The sequence below is a fragment of the Penicillium coprophilum genome (assembly GCF_028826855.1).
Source record: "Penicillium coprophilum strain IBT 35676 chromosome Unknown utg000002l_segment0_segment1, whole genome shotgun sequence".
In the NCBI taxonomy this organism is placed as follows: domain Eukaryota; kingdom Fungi; phylum Ascomycota; class Eurotiomycetes; order Eurotiales; family Aspergillaceae; genus Penicillium; species Penicillium coprophilum.
The window spans coordinates 4,939,049-4,955,829 of record NW_026622722.1 but is presented as its reverse complement, the minus strand read 5'-3'; the positions used below and the strand labels follow the sequence as shown (position 1 = coordinate 4,955,829).

At 49.6% G+C, this 16,781-nt stretch overlaps 8 protein-coding genes across 8 annotated transcripts; 2 read left to right on the top strand and 6 right to left on the bottom strand.

Moving 5' to 3' along the window:
- Positions 1-497: 497 nt before the first annotated feature.
- Positions 498-3,311, bottom strand: N7500_003937 (uncharacterized protein; the record flags this gene model as incomplete). Its single annotated transcript, XM_056675083.1, has 4 exons — positions 498-625; positions 688-2,209; positions 2,260-2,903; positions 2,954-3,311. 4 exons carry the CDS (start codon positions 3,309-3,311, stop codon positions 498-500), a joined length of 2,652 nt encoding a protein of 883 aa, XP_056535608.1.
- Positions 3,312-4,544: 1,233 nt separating this feature from the next.
- N7500_003936 (uncharacterized protein) lies at positions 4,545-5,069 on the top strand (the record flags this gene model as incomplete). The annotated part of the gene is made up of 3 exons (XM_056675082.1): positions 4,545-4,582; positions 4,647-4,831; positions 4,942-5,069. The coding sequence occupies 3 exons, from the start codon at positions 4,545-4,547 to the stop codon at positions 5,067-5,069; spliced, it is 351 nt and encodes a 116-aa protein (XP_056535607.1).
- A 721-nt stretch (positions 5,070-5,790) lies between these two features.
- On the bottom strand, positions 5,791-7,241 carry N7500_003935 (glycoside hydrolase family 76 protein; the record flags this gene model as incomplete). The annotated part of the gene is made up of 3 exons (XM_056675081.1): positions 5,791-6,363; positions 6,436-7,139; positions 7,202-7,241. 3 exons carry the CDS (start codon positions 7,239-7,241, stop codon positions 5,791-5,793), a joined length of 1,317 nt encoding a protein of 438 aa, XP_056535606.1.
- Positions 7,242-8,549: 1,308 nt separating this feature from the next.
- On the bottom strand, positions 8,550-9,601 carry N7500_003934 (palmitoyl-(protein) hydrolase; the record flags this gene model as incomplete). Its single annotated transcript, XM_056675080.1, has 6 exons — positions 8,550-8,652; positions 8,720-9,108; positions 9,175-9,228; positions 9,288-9,378; positions 9,449-9,460; positions 9,522-9,601. The coding sequence occupies 6 exons, from the start codon at positions 9,599-9,601 to the stop codon at positions 8,550-8,552; spliced, it is 729 nt and encodes a 242-aa protein (XP_056535605.1).
- A 264-nt stretch (positions 9,602-9,865) lies between these two features.
- Positions 9,866-11,324, bottom strand: N7500_003933 (uncharacterized protein; the record flags this gene model as incomplete). Its single annotated transcript, XM_056675079.1, has 2 exons — positions 9,866-11,226; positions 11,294-11,324. The coding sequence occupies 2 exons, from the start codon at positions 11,322-11,324 to the stop codon at positions 9,866-9,868; spliced, it is 1,392 nt and encodes a 463-aa protein (XP_056535604.1).
- Positions 11,325-11,908: 584 nt separating this feature from the next.
- On the bottom strand, positions 11,909-12,644 carry N7500_003932 (putative GPI anchored protein; the record flags this gene model as incomplete). The annotated part of the gene is made up of 2 exons (XM_056675078.1): positions 11,909-12,163; positions 12,228-12,644. The coding sequence occupies 2 exons, from the start codon at positions 12,642-12,644 to the stop codon at positions 11,909-11,911; spliced, it is 672 nt and encodes a 223-aa protein (XP_056535603.1).
- Positions 12,645-13,429: 785 nt separating this feature from the next.
- On the bottom strand, positions 13,430-14,063 carry N7500_003931 (copper transporter family protein; the record flags this gene model as incomplete). Its single annotated transcript, XM_056675077.1, has 2 exons — positions 13,430-13,544; positions 13,600-14,063. The coding sequence occupies 2 exons, from the start codon at positions 14,061-14,063 to the stop codon at positions 13,430-13,432; spliced, it is 579 nt and encodes a 192-aa protein (XP_056535602.1).
- A 236-nt stretch (positions 14,064-14,299) lies between these two features.
- N7500_003930 (ferric reductase family protein) lies at positions 14,300-16,444 on the top strand (the record flags this gene model as incomplete). The annotated part of the gene is made up of 2 exons (XM_056675076.1): positions 14,300-14,460; positions 14,506-16,444. The coding sequence occupies 2 exons, from the start codon at positions 14,300-14,302 to the stop codon at positions 16,442-16,444; spliced, it is 2,100 nt and encodes a 699-aa protein (XP_056535601.1).
- Positions 16,445-16,781: the final 337 nt, after the last annotated feature.

Here is a 16,781-nt window from a genome sequence, read left to right as displayed (position 1 = left end):
CCAAGGGCGAGTCTTGGAAATTCAATCCACATGAGTGTGTCAGCGCGGAATCTGCCCGCTAACAATCCCATATATCCGCTTTACGGCATTGACTCGGATTTACGGATATCTTGTTCATATACCATGTTTACCTATACATTGTGCAAGTATTGAAGTTGTCCAACGATCTATTAATGTATACAAATGGTAAAACCATTCCGAGATATTGACCCCATCGTGTTCATTCCAATCATGCACATCCCATTCGTAAAAAAAAGAAGAATAAAAAAGGAGAGAGAAAAGAAAGAGAAAGAAAAGAGCCACTGGAAAGAGGAAAAGGGGTAAAAAACAAGGGTAGGAAAAATAGAAGAAAATAAGAATAGTCATGCAGTCCAGAGCTAGAAAAAAAGCGTTCTTGGCCGGGATAGAATACATCAAAGGCCGGTGGTCATAAGGGGAAAGGCATACAAGCCTTATCTAAAGTGTAACATGTCATGAATGGATGAATAAATATCCAATTACATGAGAACGCAATCCCCATCACTCTGTTTGTTGACAGCCGAGCGTGATAGGCGAGTCTTTTGCATTCGGCTTCCACCCTTCTTGAGGTCTTCAAGACGCTCGCGGGCCTTGGGGAACCCTTGGGCTAAAAGGGAAATGAGGGTCAGCAGAGATTACAACGATGAATAGTAAAAGAAGTCAACTCACCAGCTGCGCGCCAGTACCATCGCTTTGCGTCATCCAAGTTCGCAGTGACACCGATTCCGACCTCGGTGAAATATCCCATAGCATATTCAGCCTTGGCAAGACCTGCGGTAGCGGCCTTACGAGCCCACAGGTAGGCCTCGGTGTCGTTCTGCGATAGAATCCCCTCTGATCCGGTGAGATACCATCCACTAAGGGCGAGTTCACTCTGGTGTTCACCCTGGGCCGCGGCGCGAGTGTACCAGATGATACTCATGCGGTTATCAATGGGGCATCCCATCAGGCCGTACTCGTAGGCAGTACCAAGTCTGAATTGAGAGAACTTGTAGCCCAACTCGGCAGCTTGATGGAATAACTGGGAGGCATACTGTTCGTCGCGGACGATGATGTCATTGCCACCGGCATTCTGATACATGAGGGCAAGTTCGTGAAGCGCATGTGGGTTTTCCTCGTCCGCACGGTCAGCCGCTCGCTTGAGCCACGATACACCCTCCCGAGGGTTCCGGGCTTGACCCAGCAATCCCTTTAGATTAATCATACCCATCTTGTACATAGCAGGTGTATCACCGAGCGCAGCGGCACGCTTGTACCATTGAACGGCCTTGAATGGATCACGTTTGGTACCACCGCCCTCTTCCTGGCCAATCTCGCAGCATACGGCCACGCGGTATGCAGACTGTGCGTGTCCTTGCTTCGCAGCAGAGTGGTATAGCGAGAAAGCTTCCTTAGGGTCGACTTCCAGTCCCAGTAAGCCCTCGCCGTGGCAGTCGGCTAGATAGAACTGGGCTTCGGAGTACCCGGCCGCAACAAGCTTTTTGACAATCTTGAGTGCATCAGCAAGGTATTTCTCCTTGGCCTTAGCTTTGGTTTTAGGATCGAGTCTGCTGTCATCCCCTATCAGAACCGTGGATGCCTCGACCAGCTTTTTGGCCAGAATGAGTTGAGTTTTCATATCGGACGGATTAGCTCGCGCCTTCTGTTGCAGCTGCTGTATCTCTTGGATTGTGACAGGCGCCTGAGGCGTTCCACTGGGCGCCATCATTGGCTGTGGAGCAGCAGGGGCTGGAGTGGATTCAGGAGCGCTGTACTGCCGGACCGGCGCAGGTTTTGATGCCTGATCATGACCAGGGCGGAAGGGAGCTGGGTGGTGAGGAAGCGCATCGGGATTCTGGTGGGGATCCGACATCTCGACCTGATCGTGGGTATAGCCTGGCTGGTTGGTCCGGGTCGGGGAAGGTCCATGTGAATAACCGGCATAATCCTCATAACCATTCGGTCCGTACCCAGCAGAGCCTGGGTGATCAAAAGCGGGAGCGTGTGAACTTTCTCCGGGAATGTCAAACTGGAAACCTGCATTTTCAAACTGATTGGTACTACCTCCGTGTTGCAAATTTGGCTGAGATTGGGAGCGCATAGGATCCACCCCATTCGGGGAATACGAGTAGTCCCCCGGCGAAGGGGTCGGGGCATGGCCTGGTCTCTTGGCCGGTGTTATGTCCAGCCCCATCTCATCAATCGGACCGCGCTGATGAGCGTCTATAGCATCGAAGTTGGGCATATCGGGTTCGTCAGGACCGTTAGACTCATAATAGCTGTCCAGAAAGTCTTTGGGCGCATATGAAACACGATTGGCGGGCTCCGGGGGATCATTAATCCAGCGGCGGGGATTATTAGGCCTGGGTCTATATCGTTGGGGGCACGAGATCGTGGGGTTCGCATGCTTCCAGCAGTATCAGGACGCATAGGAGGTTCTGGGTATTCTGTTTCTTGGTAGGTAGATTGGCCTGGGTAGAGTGGTGCGCCTGGAGCGAGTGGCATCGTTGCGCTTCTTGGTGGTGGAGGCATAGAGGGCCCCATGGATTCTGGATAGTCTCTCTCCCGTCGATCTGGTCTGCCTGAGCTGGCAGCTCGCACCGGGCCCGTTGGGTAGCCACCTCGGCCCCGCCCGGGGGGAGGTCCTCGTGGAGGCGGCTGTCGCATATCCGGACGTCTTCCATTTGAGTTAGAGGTGTGCGGTCTAGGCGGGCCTCGGGCATTGATGTCCATTGCAGCCATATCGTTCTCTAGACCTCGCGGTGGTGGTCCGCGCCGATCCCTTGGGTCTCGTTGGCCTCTAGGGTCTCGCGGATCTCTGGGCGCCCTCTGGTCTCTTGGGTCTCGATTAGGAAAGGAGGGAAAGGGATTGTCGAAGGAACCCCCTGGGGGTGGGCGCGCACCAGCTTGAAGTCGGTCAGCAGGCGCTTTGGAGTCTTTGTTTGAATTTACATACGTGTTCTTGAGCGTGATTGCGGTGGTCTTCCGCCAGGAGGATAGCCACGTCGATCATCGTATCCAGGGCCTGGGGGTCGTCCATTTCCCGGGCCTGGTGGACCAGGTGGGCGCATCGAGCGTGGCTGAGACTGTGTAGCATACGGTTGCGAACCGGGGGAGCTGGACTGGTAACTGTATGCCGCATCGTCGTAGCCGGGATCTGTCTGCTGGTAGTTATAGCTACTCATGCTACCATCACTGTATCCTGCGTGGGAGCCATCTTGCGAATATCCTCCTGGCGATGTCATGGGAGGAGCGGGATTGTTATATTGTCGCAAAGGCGGCGGCCTCTGCGCGGAATGTTGAGGGTATGACATGGCGCAAGCCGACAAGCGCAGTATACAATGGTGATTCAAGTAGTCTCCGAGGATTCACGGGTGAAAATCTTTGTCGCATGCAAGGGGATCGGTAAAAGGGTTCCAGGGCTCCAGGGCTCCAGGGCTGTAATTTGATGTTAGCTCATCCATTTCGCGATCCATGGATCTGAGGCAACCGGCACTCCACACTCCCTTACCTCGCGAGATGCTCGGATAACGCGTCTATGGCATCAACGGCAGCAAATCACATTCCAAAGTGAGCACGAAATTCAAAGTAAATCCAGAGGATCAAAAGGATCAAGAGGGGCAGAATGATTTAGGGGCGGTCGGAGCAGGTGACCTCTAAAACACTTGACCCCACAGGGAAAAAACCCATACACTATGTCAGACGGAGTACGGAGTACCCTTTGTATTTAATCTCCTTTACCACCTTTTAGAATCCCATTGGTTTATCTTCTGAGGACGGAGTATCCATTTTCCTATTGTTATAGCCGCCTCTTGAATTACCCGGAAACATACTTTGATACCATCGAAAAAATCGGGAAACAATGTATTGTTGTATATAGTAGGATGTGAAGCTCACCGGTCAAATTTAATGTATCCCCTCGGTTCCTGTCGATCAGGGGGTTCGTAGGTCCTGCAGACTTTCTCATGCCCATCACAATCAAAACTTCAAACACTGAGGACTCTGTTGACATCCAGTTGTACTCCCCTATTTATTGTATACCGTAGTGCTAGCCATTTTGCTATCCAAATACAGGTATTGTCAGCGACCCAGCCCCGAGCTCTAGGTAGGGATCAAACAACGATGACCAACTCTGTGTTCACCCGTGGACCCATCGTAAATCGGGCAACACCCTAGGGCTGCCCAAGGTTGTATAACACACTAGGACCTCAAAAGGTAAGAGATTTGTCAGTATCAGGAGTACATGAGAACATCGAAGTCTCCACATCTGTCTCGGAACACTTCCTCACGACGTCACAGTCAACAAAAATGACAAAGATGACAAAAGTGTGGGGAGAAACAAAAGACGTGAGACACGCTCGATTGGGCAAAGCGTACTGCGCCACATCGGCTGCGCCACGCCGCCTCCCAAGAGCAAATGAGAGCCGCGATGATGTTGATGATCTCCATCGGTCTCAGCATCTCTACATCTCCCCGAGTTATCCGATAACCATATCCTTAGACCGAAGTTTTCAATCGGTCATCAGCATCCGCACTTCAGATACACAATGTCACGCGCCGGATTATGGGCGAAGACAATAGCTGGGTAAGTGATACTCGACTGCACTGTGACAAGGACTTTTTGCTCACAATTAGCTCCCCCATAATAGTGGCCTTCTCATGGTCGTCGGTGGCCCCGCACTTGTCGAGTATATCCGACCCACCGATGAAGAGCTGAGGAAGCGATACAACCCGGATCTGCGGAAGCGCAGCACCGAACAGGGAGAGCGTCGGGCGCAGGAATTCGATGACTACGTCAATAAGCTGAAGCACTGGTCCAAGTCCGATAAGTCCAGTACGTTATGTTTTCCCAATCTGCCCTAGAAATGATTATCTTTGTGAAATCGTATTCGCTCGGGCCTGAAAGTGCATTGGTGGCTAATGGTTATGGCTAATTGTTTTTAGTCTGGTATGCCGCTCAGGAAGAATTAGATCAGAAGCAGGCAGCATTGGAGGCACAGCGCGCACAGGAGAAGGAACAAACGCGGACACAACGGGAGGAGATGCGCAAGGAGATGCTGGGTGAAAAATGATCCCCCGACTAAACCACCTCGCCTCTACCATCTGTGATCATGCTGTGTCCGCACAGAGAATCCGATCTACCTACTCATCCGAATCTCCTCCGCCTCTCCTACCATTGACTCAATTGGTCACCCCATAACTTCTTTTCCGTCCCGGGGCTTCGAGGCCCCGAGGTTTATTGCGCTATCTGCAATATTGGATATCCCTGGGTGTATGTCATGATTTTTATTGGTTGTACGATATGTTTGCGACTCCTCTCTCATCTTTGCATCTGCAGCCTCAATATCTGAGGCTTTCACCAATGTATAACTACCGATTTCCGGTCTGTGTCTCTTCAATACCATAATCTAAAGGCAAACCTCATTCTATTGCAACCACACTGCACATATCTACGTATTGCCACAAGTTTAGCTACTTCGTACGCGGTCATGTTTTGCAATGGGGCCTGGTAAAATTATAATCATTTTGTTTTGGTATTGAGGCTTCTCCCCTACGATTCAGAATACTACCTAGACATGCACCTACCACTTGGAGCATGTAGTGGGCCAATGAGCTAGAATGTTCATTAACCTGACGTGGTGTGTACACAGATATATATATATATACATCTTGCTCCACAAATATTACCCGTCTACGTCCCTGGATTGTGGAAAATGTCTGATATATATATGATACTCATTTGAGGGAAAATATGGACACAAGCTTGTTACTACAAAATATGCATAGCAAGCGCTACATAGATATCAACATGAAAGCAGCGGCACCAATAGGAATCAAAACTGCCAACACAGTAAGGATACCTGCGCCGGGTTTATCACTACCTTCAATTGCCCGAGTTCGAATATCGTTCTGCTTTGTACCTTCCGACCCATCATCCTCACCAGTGGCTGAGTTCCCCTTACTTGTGCCTCCACTCTTCGAGGTGACAGGCGCCTCAGCTGTATGTACCAAATTAGCCTTGAAGATCTCCAAAGCAGCCATCTGCTCGCCAATCCCGGTAGTGCTCTTGTAATCCGCGTGATCAGTCCAGATCAAGCCACAGGCATTATCGGGTCCGTTGCATTGTTCTGCGGCAGCTATTGCCGACGTTTGGATTTTCGACCGCAATAGCTGATCTGCGAAAGGTGCTAATGGAATCGTTGCCCCCATGAAACGTGCCAGATAGGCTTTGAAGGATCGTGAGTTGAGGTCACATTTCCCCCTTTCACAGGGCTGGGCCATTATATCCTGGCTGTTTGGGAAGAAGGTTCCTAGTGCGCTGATAATGCCTTCTATCCGCTCCCTCCAAACATCTGACCCGTCCGTCTAATCATTATATTTAGCAGGTGGCCAATTTTCAGCTGGGTTGTGCACATTCGATACACCTCAAGTACTCACAATGTTATACATATTGGCAGCCCCGTGGAGATACACCGCAGGCAGATATGCATGCTGGTCATGATTGATGACGGAACAATTGGTTGAAATGTCGGCACCGTCAAATATATGATATTCATTGCCAATGAATCCCACCGCCTCTGTCCAATCCCAAATTTTGTTGGCCCAATCCGCGAAGGTATTGTTTCCTGTATACCTAGCCAATCGAGCAGCGACGTTAAAGAACCCACCATTGGAAATAGTATTCTTATACGACCAGCCTTTGTTATGTTCAAAAGCCTGCCAATGCAAGCCGCCACCACAGGTGCTATCATCCCAGCGTATAGCCTGCGAGTTGAACACATTCTGCACAAGCGATAGCCATTGTGGCCGGCCTTTCGGTGGATCGGGATATTTAAGCTCGGCAGCCGACATCGCCGCAAAGCCCCAGAAGATCTGGTCGTCATTCCCGAGCGACAGCGTTTGATTCCGGGGCATGAAATTATTATCGTCGCCTACTTGATGGAGCAGGGCTTGGGTGGTGATCTCGTTCCACTTGGCATCACCAGTGTAGTACCAGTATTCGACCATTGCGCCGAACATCGCTCCGGCTTCCCACCAGTAATATGGATCGGGGATGTTTCCTGGTACATCGCCGGGATGGTCACCTGTATAGTATTGCAGCATGCCGGCTGCGGCGATTTTGGCAGCGGCCTTGATGGATTCTGGGTTCTTCGGAGTAAGCCATTGACCATAGGATGTGGGTAACATATGAATCTTGACATACTCTCGTCATTCAAGTTAAGATCAATAGACGCATGCGTCATTTGTGGCCCCAGCGTGGAGAGAAGGAAGATTGTGACACTGCATGATTGTGTTGGGTATCTCATGACGGGAAGGATTTATATTGAGGCAAATAAGGCAAAAGAGACTGCTTGAAATTCGAAAAGGATTCTGGGATGCCAAGGGTAGCCGAAATAAGTTTTCATTTCATTGCGATGACCTTGCTTGGAGAGATCAAGAGCCAAGCAATCTTGAAAGACCGCCGCGGGGGCCTCGGGGTGTTCATGAGTAAGGCAATTTGCCTAAGTATGACTTTGACAGGGTTTGGCATTGGCAGATGTGTGGCTTATACCTAGTTGTGTATGCATAGAACAAGTGATAGCCTCGTGCAGGGGGGCCTGGTTGTTCACTATGAGATGGCGGCCAGTTGACATCGTAAATAACAATAAGCAGAGATCGATGGATGGCAAAACTGATGTGCCTATAGCCCCAAGCTAAGACTTGGCAGGTATGATAGTATTTACCTAAGTGTAGGTACTCAGCTCCAGTCTTGTGGGTGGTGACACTAAAATTGGGCAGAAAGTAGCAACTTTGGAATCAGTTTGTCGTATGTACCTAGTCGCTACTGATAGCCCGTTGTCGCAGAATAAGCTGATTAGACTTTTGTTGACGTGTTGTGTATCCCACGCAGGGGATGGCCAATATCTCGTACCTCGCCAAGGTAGCTATGTTGCACATCACCTATCATATCTGGATGACGCAGGATTCTCCATATCTCTAGGCCCTACAGGTCTCTCCTCCCTTATTTCTCCCGAATTTGAACGCATGCAACAATACATATAGGTGATTTTGATGGCTAGAGAACACAGAGACTCCTTAGTCACACATGTGAGCGGTATACTTCATCATGGGGGATCCTTCAACGCCATCATCCGCTCTAAGGTCCTTCTATTATCAGTTATAGAAGGTATCTATGGGTGCACTGGATAGCGAGTTGACAGGATTGACCACTGGATCCTACTTCTTAGCAACCTCCCCACCTGTAACCTCCCCATAGGACCGAACCTACACCATTTAGAAGAACTACAAGCTATGAAATGAACCATGTAAGATGAGCCAAAGCCACCAAACTGCGCAATATTTCTGGCTTTGAAGGTATCTTTGAATTACATCGTTATGTATCGCAAGGTGGACCCGAGTAGGGGGTATTAATGCTGCTTCTGTGTGGACTGTTGCTGTGTTGGTAGATGATATCTAGACCATATGACAGCAACAAGCAGTACCATAAACCCTATAATCAAGGTATAACTCCAGAGGCCACTCTCAACGTTCTCGGTCTGACCTTGACCAAGTCATAAACCAGCAGAAACGTTACTCTCTCCAGCGGCGAGGGCTTTTTCAATGAATTTCTCTAGGTCATCAATTTCCTCGGGCGTCGCCGAGTGACCGAGATTCCTACAATAAAGAAATATCACATTAGCATACCACCACAACGCGGAACAACGGGGGACCAAAAACATACTCGTATTGATGGAAGGAAACATTCTCTAGGCCAATTTCCTTAAGTTTAAGCATCGAGGCCTTTCCGGAGGCGAATGGAACAACTGGGTCCTCTAGACCGTGAGCAAGGAAGAACGGCGTTTTCTTGTTGGCCCATTCCTCGGGCATGTAGTTCTTAATCCGATCGCTCAGCAGCATGTAGCACGACAGACCAAAGACACCACCAAGCTTCTCCTTGTGAGTCAGACCAGCGAACACGGACATCGCACCACCCTGAGAGAAGCCGCCCAGGATGATCCGCGAAGCCTTGATATCCTTATCCATCTCTTTCTTGATAAGGGAATTGAAGTACTCGCGGGAGCGGAGAATTCCTGTTTCGTCCTGGGTGCTGATGGATTCCTCTAAGGTCATCTAGATAAAGGATATGCTGGTTAGCGCTGGGAATTTATTTATCGATTTTGGTAATGGAGGGCTCACGTTGCCGCCAAGCTTGGCGATGTCGTACCATCCGGGCATACTCATGCCCATGTTCTAGGCGATATTTCGTCAATCTCGATATTCAAGTGATCATAGATATGAAGCCCACATACAACTGTGATCGGAATTTCGGGCGCATTGGGGAAGATGAAGGCCACCTCGTTAAACATGCCGCGGCGGCGCCAGGTCTGGGCAAGGGACATCCTATTAGAAATAGATAGTCAGAAGCGAGGCTCATACGCTTAAGCCATGTAAGTTACGGGTATATTCATACCATCCGGCACCACTATAGTTAAACACTGTCAGACTGGACACTATCCTCTCTCTGCTTCTGGCGATGCACTTACGTATCTCCCAACCCGTGGGCCATGATAACGGTGGCGGTGTGCTTTGTAAGCGCTGGAACCACGTAGGGATCGCGAATCATATTGAAAGCCGACATGTTATGAGACGTAAAAAAAGAGTAAGTTGTATGAAAAATCGAGAGATTTCTCCGACGGTTGGTTCCCCCACGATTCTGCCGCCGATGTTATCAATTGCTCACCGCCCACTTGCTCACCGCCCACTTGATAACAGCATCCGAAGATAGACTGAGGTCGGCGAGGTGAGACCTCACCTTGGAGGGTTCAATTGATGCATTATTAAACATTATAAAGGCCATACCTACCTAAGTAACAACGATCCCCGGTGATCACACACCGTCAATAGAGTATAATTCCTGCTTAATCGACTCAACGACTCCATTGACGAGATCAGCCTCCACAACCCCTTGCTGCCAAGAGACAGCCAACGCCAAACATCCATCTCCACCAGTGACAGCCGACACCTCAATTGCATTACCCATCACACTAGCGCATTGGGAAAATACCATCCCCTTGATAGAAGGCAGGTCAGGATTCGTTTGCGGGTCCAGAACGCCAACATTGGACACCTCAAAGCTCTTATCACGGTCCTTGCCAACCTTCGACCAACACAGTTCGTCTTGAAAATCATCCACAAATTGCAGCAGACTCGTACTAGCATTCTTCCCTTCCATTTTCAAGACAGACTGGATGGTCTTACGAGACCGTCTGGCCTCTGCCCACGGGAAGGACCCGTCAGATGGTGTCACAGTCGCTCGGGAATACGTCTCTTCGTAGTCCTGGACCCAGACACCCATTGACTCATCAGTGATAACATCTGGCAGCCAGCGGCGGCTCGAGAGGGCGCCAGTACACGCGAGTAGGGTAAACTCAGGCGGGATGTGTGCGAAGATAGAGCGGGCGATGATCGTCTGCAGGAGCGCAGTGATCGTCGTACCCTCTACTCGACATCTTTCTCTTACTGTGGTGACGAGTAGTTTCGAGAACGGCACAAGACGCAGGCGGGTTTGAGAGGGGACCAGAACCTTGGAGCCGGTCCATAGACCCGTGGGCCGTCGGGAGTAGATTTTTGCCTGGAAGATTTTCTTGGCAAGATAAGTTAAGGAAAGAGACATCGGGTGCACAAGCTCGATATTCGGCAAGAGAGGAAGCTCCGGTGACTTGATGATGGATTTAGTCTGGCCTGAGGAGTTCGTTGCCCCCAGGGCTCGTAGGAAGGTTTGATGGTAGGCTTTCCCAGAGGTTCCATCGCCAATGGCGTGGTGATATACAAATGCCGCAGTGAATTGCCGCTCATCCTCTATATTTAAGAGGACACAGAGCCTCCAAAAGGCATTTGGAACTCTGAAGGGCGTGTTGTGCTGGGTTGCAAGCAAGGTTTGCAGGTCAAGATCTGGAGCAGGCTCACCATTGGCTTCGGTGCCTAACAAACCTGGTTTCCTGTCCTGAAAAGAGACGACTTGGTCAAGATCAATCTGCGGTAGCCGCACAAAATAGGGGTCTTGTGTGTGATCGTCTGCGACGATGGCGGATAGTGACGGATGTTCCGCGATTGCGGCCTCGCATGCCTTATAAACATAGTCTTTGATAGGAAGCACGAATGAGTCTGGTAAGGAATACGTTGCTGATACAGCAACGTTCAGATAAAACCCAACCTGGTGGCGCGACGTTGAATATTGTTCCAGTCGACCTGATTGGGGTTAGGAATTGTTGACGTACGGAAAAAGGTTCCGATTGTTTTTTGGGGATCTACTGACCGACGGGACGCAATATCTCGAATTTCTCCATGATCAACTATGGCTAGCGCCTTGCAAACGGTTCTCTTCGGCTTGTTGGATAGCCAAAATGTATGAAGGTTGGCTCGCCCCTGATCCATTTTCCTGGTTGTTTGATTTAGATCAATCTTCCCGCACACGTGACACTTTAAAGTTTATACTATACCCATCTGCATCACAAAAGGCATTCTTTACTGCTGGAAAAGGAGAGAAATGGATGCTGAATCTATCATCTATCAAGCAACTAGCTTGTAAATGGCATTGAATGGTTGGGTTTGCAAAGATATCGCATTTGAGACAATTAGGTTGAAGAAAAGCCATAAAATAGTCATCTCATTCCCAAATGGATGCAGTCTGAGGTACCACTAAGGTACATTAGTATCGAGTTGCCTTGCAAGGGCTAAGTGCCTTGGAGACGAGGATGGCAGGTGGAATACAATTTTTCGAGCGTAAGATGGTTGTAGCATGGTTAGAAGATGGTATCTATTGCGTTTAAGTGAGCGGAGAATGATGGGACACAATGTTTTATCTTCTATTATGCATCGCTAAACTCTTGAAACCAATCAAAGATGGAGCAAAATTTTGAAGAACTGGCTTTTACAGCACGGCAATGCCACCGACCAGAGCAGCACCAATTACCCCCCAAGCGGCAGTTTGCATTGGCATAGCAGCACCCTTGGAAGTGGAGGACGGGGATGAGGACCCACTCTGTGCCTGGCCCTCAGAAGTAGACTCGTTGGCGTTGCGCGCAGCGGAGTCCTTGGAGAAGGCGGTGGCAACGAGGTTGGTATTATTGCTGCAGGCAGATGGAGTCTGGTATGTGACGTCGGAGGAGAATTGGATATCGGCGCACTGGATTGTATTAGTATACCGCAACGGACAGCGAACATGGACGAGGTTAGGGAAGTGAGCATACCGCATAGAGACCACCAGTTGGGTCACCGTTGGTCTGTACCTGAAGGGTAGCGTTCATTCCATTGGTGAGGTTACGGCCGATGAGCTTCTGATTGATCTCGACATGAGGAAGACAGAACTCGCCAAGGCCCTTGACCTGGAAAGTCGGAGTGAGAACAATGTTGAAGTTGTCCCCTGGATCGTTGCCAAGAGCAAGAAGGACCTCGACGGCAGTCTGGGAATGATGCATTTCAAGCGCGACGGGGAATGAGCCACCAGACAGTGGTAGCTTGGTGCGGTTGGATGACTGGCTCATCCCACCACAAGGGAAGTTGGTCATGGTATCTTCGTCAAAGCCACGCGAGGTAGGGTACATCAGCTTAAAGTGTGCGGCAGCCAACGGCACGATGGCCGAGAAGGCGAGCAGGGAGAACTTCATCGTGGGTATGATTTTGAAGATTTGGAAGAGGGGAAAGGCGAAAAAATTGAGAGTTTTAATTAGCGAGGATTTGAGGATTAAGAAAAGTGGGAGAACTCAGCTCTTTCAACTTTTCTATACGAGCTCTGCATAGAAAGTGAGCGAGTTAGCGGGACCTGAAGAAGGGTCCACCTATGAAGCCCCGTTGTTTCCAGATATTGTGAATGGGTATTTCCCCTCCAAGGCTGTCCACGTGTCGGAATCTTCCGACATCCGTAGACTGTTCTATTAAGCGGCCTCGGCTCCTATGCGCTGCACTTCACACTGACTTACTTTTTGCTGTATTATACCTGACGATTACACATCTGGACCTCAGTAGACTGTGGTATACTGTCATATGTCTTGAGAATCATCATATTCCCAGACTCTACTGTATAAACATGGACCTGCTGTTTTGGCTCGGACTATACCTGCTCGTGAATTAAAGCCTTCCGCTAGCGCTAAGAGTGGATATTACCCGATGACGCTAGTACCGATGTGGTTAGTAAATTAGCTCAATTGCGCGCGGAGGGCTTAGTCATGTCGTTGCATGCAGCTTTGGCCGAGCCGTAGATAAGGATTTAAGTGGAATGAGGGAATAAGAGAGATTTATGAGAACAATGTGGAAAGTGTAGGATCTCGGAGGAAATGTACCAAGTCATTCTGTGTCATTGCCAATTATTCCCCAACGCCAGCCAAATGCTACTCAAGGCCATATTATCAACATGCAAAAAAATGCATCAAATCAAAGTCAGAATCAAAACTCCTCAATGTCCGTGCTCATTCGTGTGAATGAAGCGCCCGACCGCTAGTTCCCCGAGGAACGCGCCCCCAAGCACTGAGCAAAAATAGCCGATGTTCATAGTCATGACAGCTAGCATGCTAGTCGATACATTAGCACCAATCCAAAACAACCATAAGCGAGATGTGAACATACAGTAAATATGATACGCCCACAATGCAGAGGAATAGCAATGCTCGCGGTAGATCAACGCTGAACCGCCAGGGAATTGGCCCATGCGTGATGTTGTGCACAACTTTGACTGACTCCTCGACGCCCTGCGCCGTGATAAGAGATGCGATCTTCGCGTCTGGATTGGAGTCAATGTTGCCAGCTTCGGTATTTTTGCCAGCCACAGTAACATATCGTCGGTTGAGATGTGTGGCGAGCCAGTGGCGCTCCATGGTCGCCTTGAAGGCGATGAGGCACCGGTCGATGATAGCAAGAACAATCAAGAAGATACATGTGCCTGCAAAGCTACCTGAAGATGAAGGTGTCCAGGCATTGGAGAAAAGTGGTGTGTCATGGGTATTTTGGAATACCATGGCCATGCTCATAGAGCTCGAGGAGGTCATACTGTGTGTAGAGCTGCCCATATCCATACCTTCCATACCTTCCATGATGAGTGAAAGTATAGGTAAAGGAATATAAAAGTGAGAAAATGAAACAGATGAAGATTTGAAGTTGCAATAGCTACCTAGGCTAGGTATTGACGCATTGACGCATTGGGCAAAAACGGTGCCCACATGGCGGACCCACCCGTGAGCATGGTTGAGCATAATATTGGTAATCTGCCCTGTCATTGGGGTATCATGACACTGATTTGGCTTCACTTTATTTCTTCTACAACTCCAAGATGTCCATGTCAATGGGTGACATGCCTGCGGGCTCAATGTCCATGGGTGATGGCGTTCCTAGTTTGTTCACCCTACAGAAGATGTACTGGGCGGTTGTGGGAAGTGTAGTCGGTGCAGCAACTGTAGTCAACGTGTTAGATCGCATTCTTGCTCGAAATCGGTATGTCGGACCTTGATACCTGGTAATCTCGACTAACGATATCAGCTTGCGAGATTCCTCACTGACGCCTGCTAAACCAAAATCGCTGTTCTTCAATATCTACGCCACCATCACAGCAACAGCTCGGGAAGTCAGCTATGCCACTGCACGACCGCTCAGAGTTGGAGGATTAACTCTCCATTTCCCACCGCTTGGTCCTGTTCTCATCATGCTAGCCAACCTAGTGGTAGTCATGGTCCTTTGCTTCTACAAGTTAGACACTCTGGATCCATGGAAATGGGAGAATGTCGGCTACCGCACTGGTTTCATCGCCATTTGCCAACTCCCACTGATCTTTCTGCTAGCTGGCAGACAGAACATCATAGGGTTCTTGGCAGGAATGAGCTACGTCAGTCTGAACTGGTACCATCGCTGGGTCGCCCGAACACTGTGGCTGACTACCACCATCCACATGGCATTCTGGTTCCGCAATTGGGGTCGCTGGAACTATATCACCTACCAGCTTAACAACGACCCGTTGGCGAAGCGCGGATTTGCTGCTTGGGTCATCCTGACCTTTATTGTGATCAGTTCCTTTGCTCCGATTCGTCGGTTGAGTTACGAGTTCTTTGTCATTCAGCATTTAGTCACTTTTCTTGGCTTTATCATTGCAGTGTGGATGCATGCGCCTGATGAAGTCAAGGCCTGGGTTTGGATCCCAATTGGGCTTGTGGTCTTCGATAGGGTTGCTCGCTACACCTGGGGTGCATATGCCAACTTGGCCGTTTTTCACCGTAAGACCAAGTCCAACGCTCTCTGGGCACACTCGGCAACGTTTACTCCATTACCTGGAAATGTCACTTGCGTTACTATCGAAAACCCCGGTATCGGGTGGCAACCCGGCCAGCACGTCTTCCTCACTTGCCACTCTATCGCCCCGTTGCAATGTCACCCATTCACTATCGCATCAATTCCAGAGGATAATAAAATGAAGTTTTTTATCCGCGCGGAGAATGGGGGAACAAGGCGGTTTTTCCGTTATGCTTCAAAGAGCGAGAGTCTATTGGGAGATGGGCAAGTGGAGAGGATGTCCGAGACCACAGTTTTTATCGAGGGGCCATATGGAAGCATCCGACCGTTGCGGCAGTTCGACAGTGTCATACTGCTGGCAGGCGGCATGGGTGCGACATTCACGATACCACTTCTGCGGGACGTTGTCTCAGCATGGAAGATGGAAAGTAACGGCGGCAAAGAGCAGATACCTACCCGTCTCGCTCGTCTAACAGCCACCAAGCGATTACGTTTTGTCTGGGTAATCAAATCGCGTTCCCAGCTGACTTACTTTGACTCCGAACTGCATTCTCTGCTGGCAGATGTGAATGAGTGTCAGCGCACGAATCCAAACTTCGAGAAGGAGATTGAAATTAGCATCTACATCACATGTGATGAAAAGCTAGATCCGCCTATCTCTACCTCACTTCCACTGCAGGCACATTATCCGCCCACGGCGGAGAGCTTTAGGCAAGATAAGACTAAGAAAGTCTTTGAGAAAGACGATATCTCGATTCATTCTGTCTCTGCCGAGTCGGAATTAACTCCACTCCCTGTGGCTTCAGGTGGGGGGTGTCTCCCTGGTGGAGGTTGCTGTTGCACTGTGCAAATCGAAGACGAGGAGATCAGTACTACCTGCGCTTGTACCTGCTCTGGCCCAGCACCTGTTCCGTCCGAAAAGGCTACTCTAGATGTGAAGGCTCCTCGGTCTGAAGAGTTGGCAAGCAACAGTATCATTTACCCTAATATTCTCTCTGGTCGTCCTACGCCCCGAATCATCATTCGCAAGGTCCTAGAGAAAGCCGAAGGCGAAAGTGCCGTGGTTGTGTGTGGACCTCGCGGCCTAGCAGATGATGTTCGCCGTAGCGTGATTTCTCTGAGCGATGAACGAGCTGTGCACAAAGGAACTGGCGCGCAGGGAATCTATTTGCATGTTGAAAACTTTGGATTATGAAGGAGTTTATTCTCCATTCCCTGGTATGTGCATTTTCTTGCGCAATCGACACCCAGACTGGCACTGACCAGTATCTATAGAAATAGCCACGGGAATCTACCACAGGCGACAGTCCGATAATCACCTCCAAGTGTGGTACAATATCCCAAATTCGGAGCCCTCCCCACTAGCCGCTGTCAATCGAATTGGATACGGCCCTGAGTCCCACCACAGAATCGGGCCAATTGACTGCGCGGAGACACTCAATTAATCAGCGAAGAAAGCTATGTTGCAGAAACAGAGGCCAGGGGATTAAGACATGGTTAAATCCTTCTAAAACAGGGGTTTCGGGGTTGAA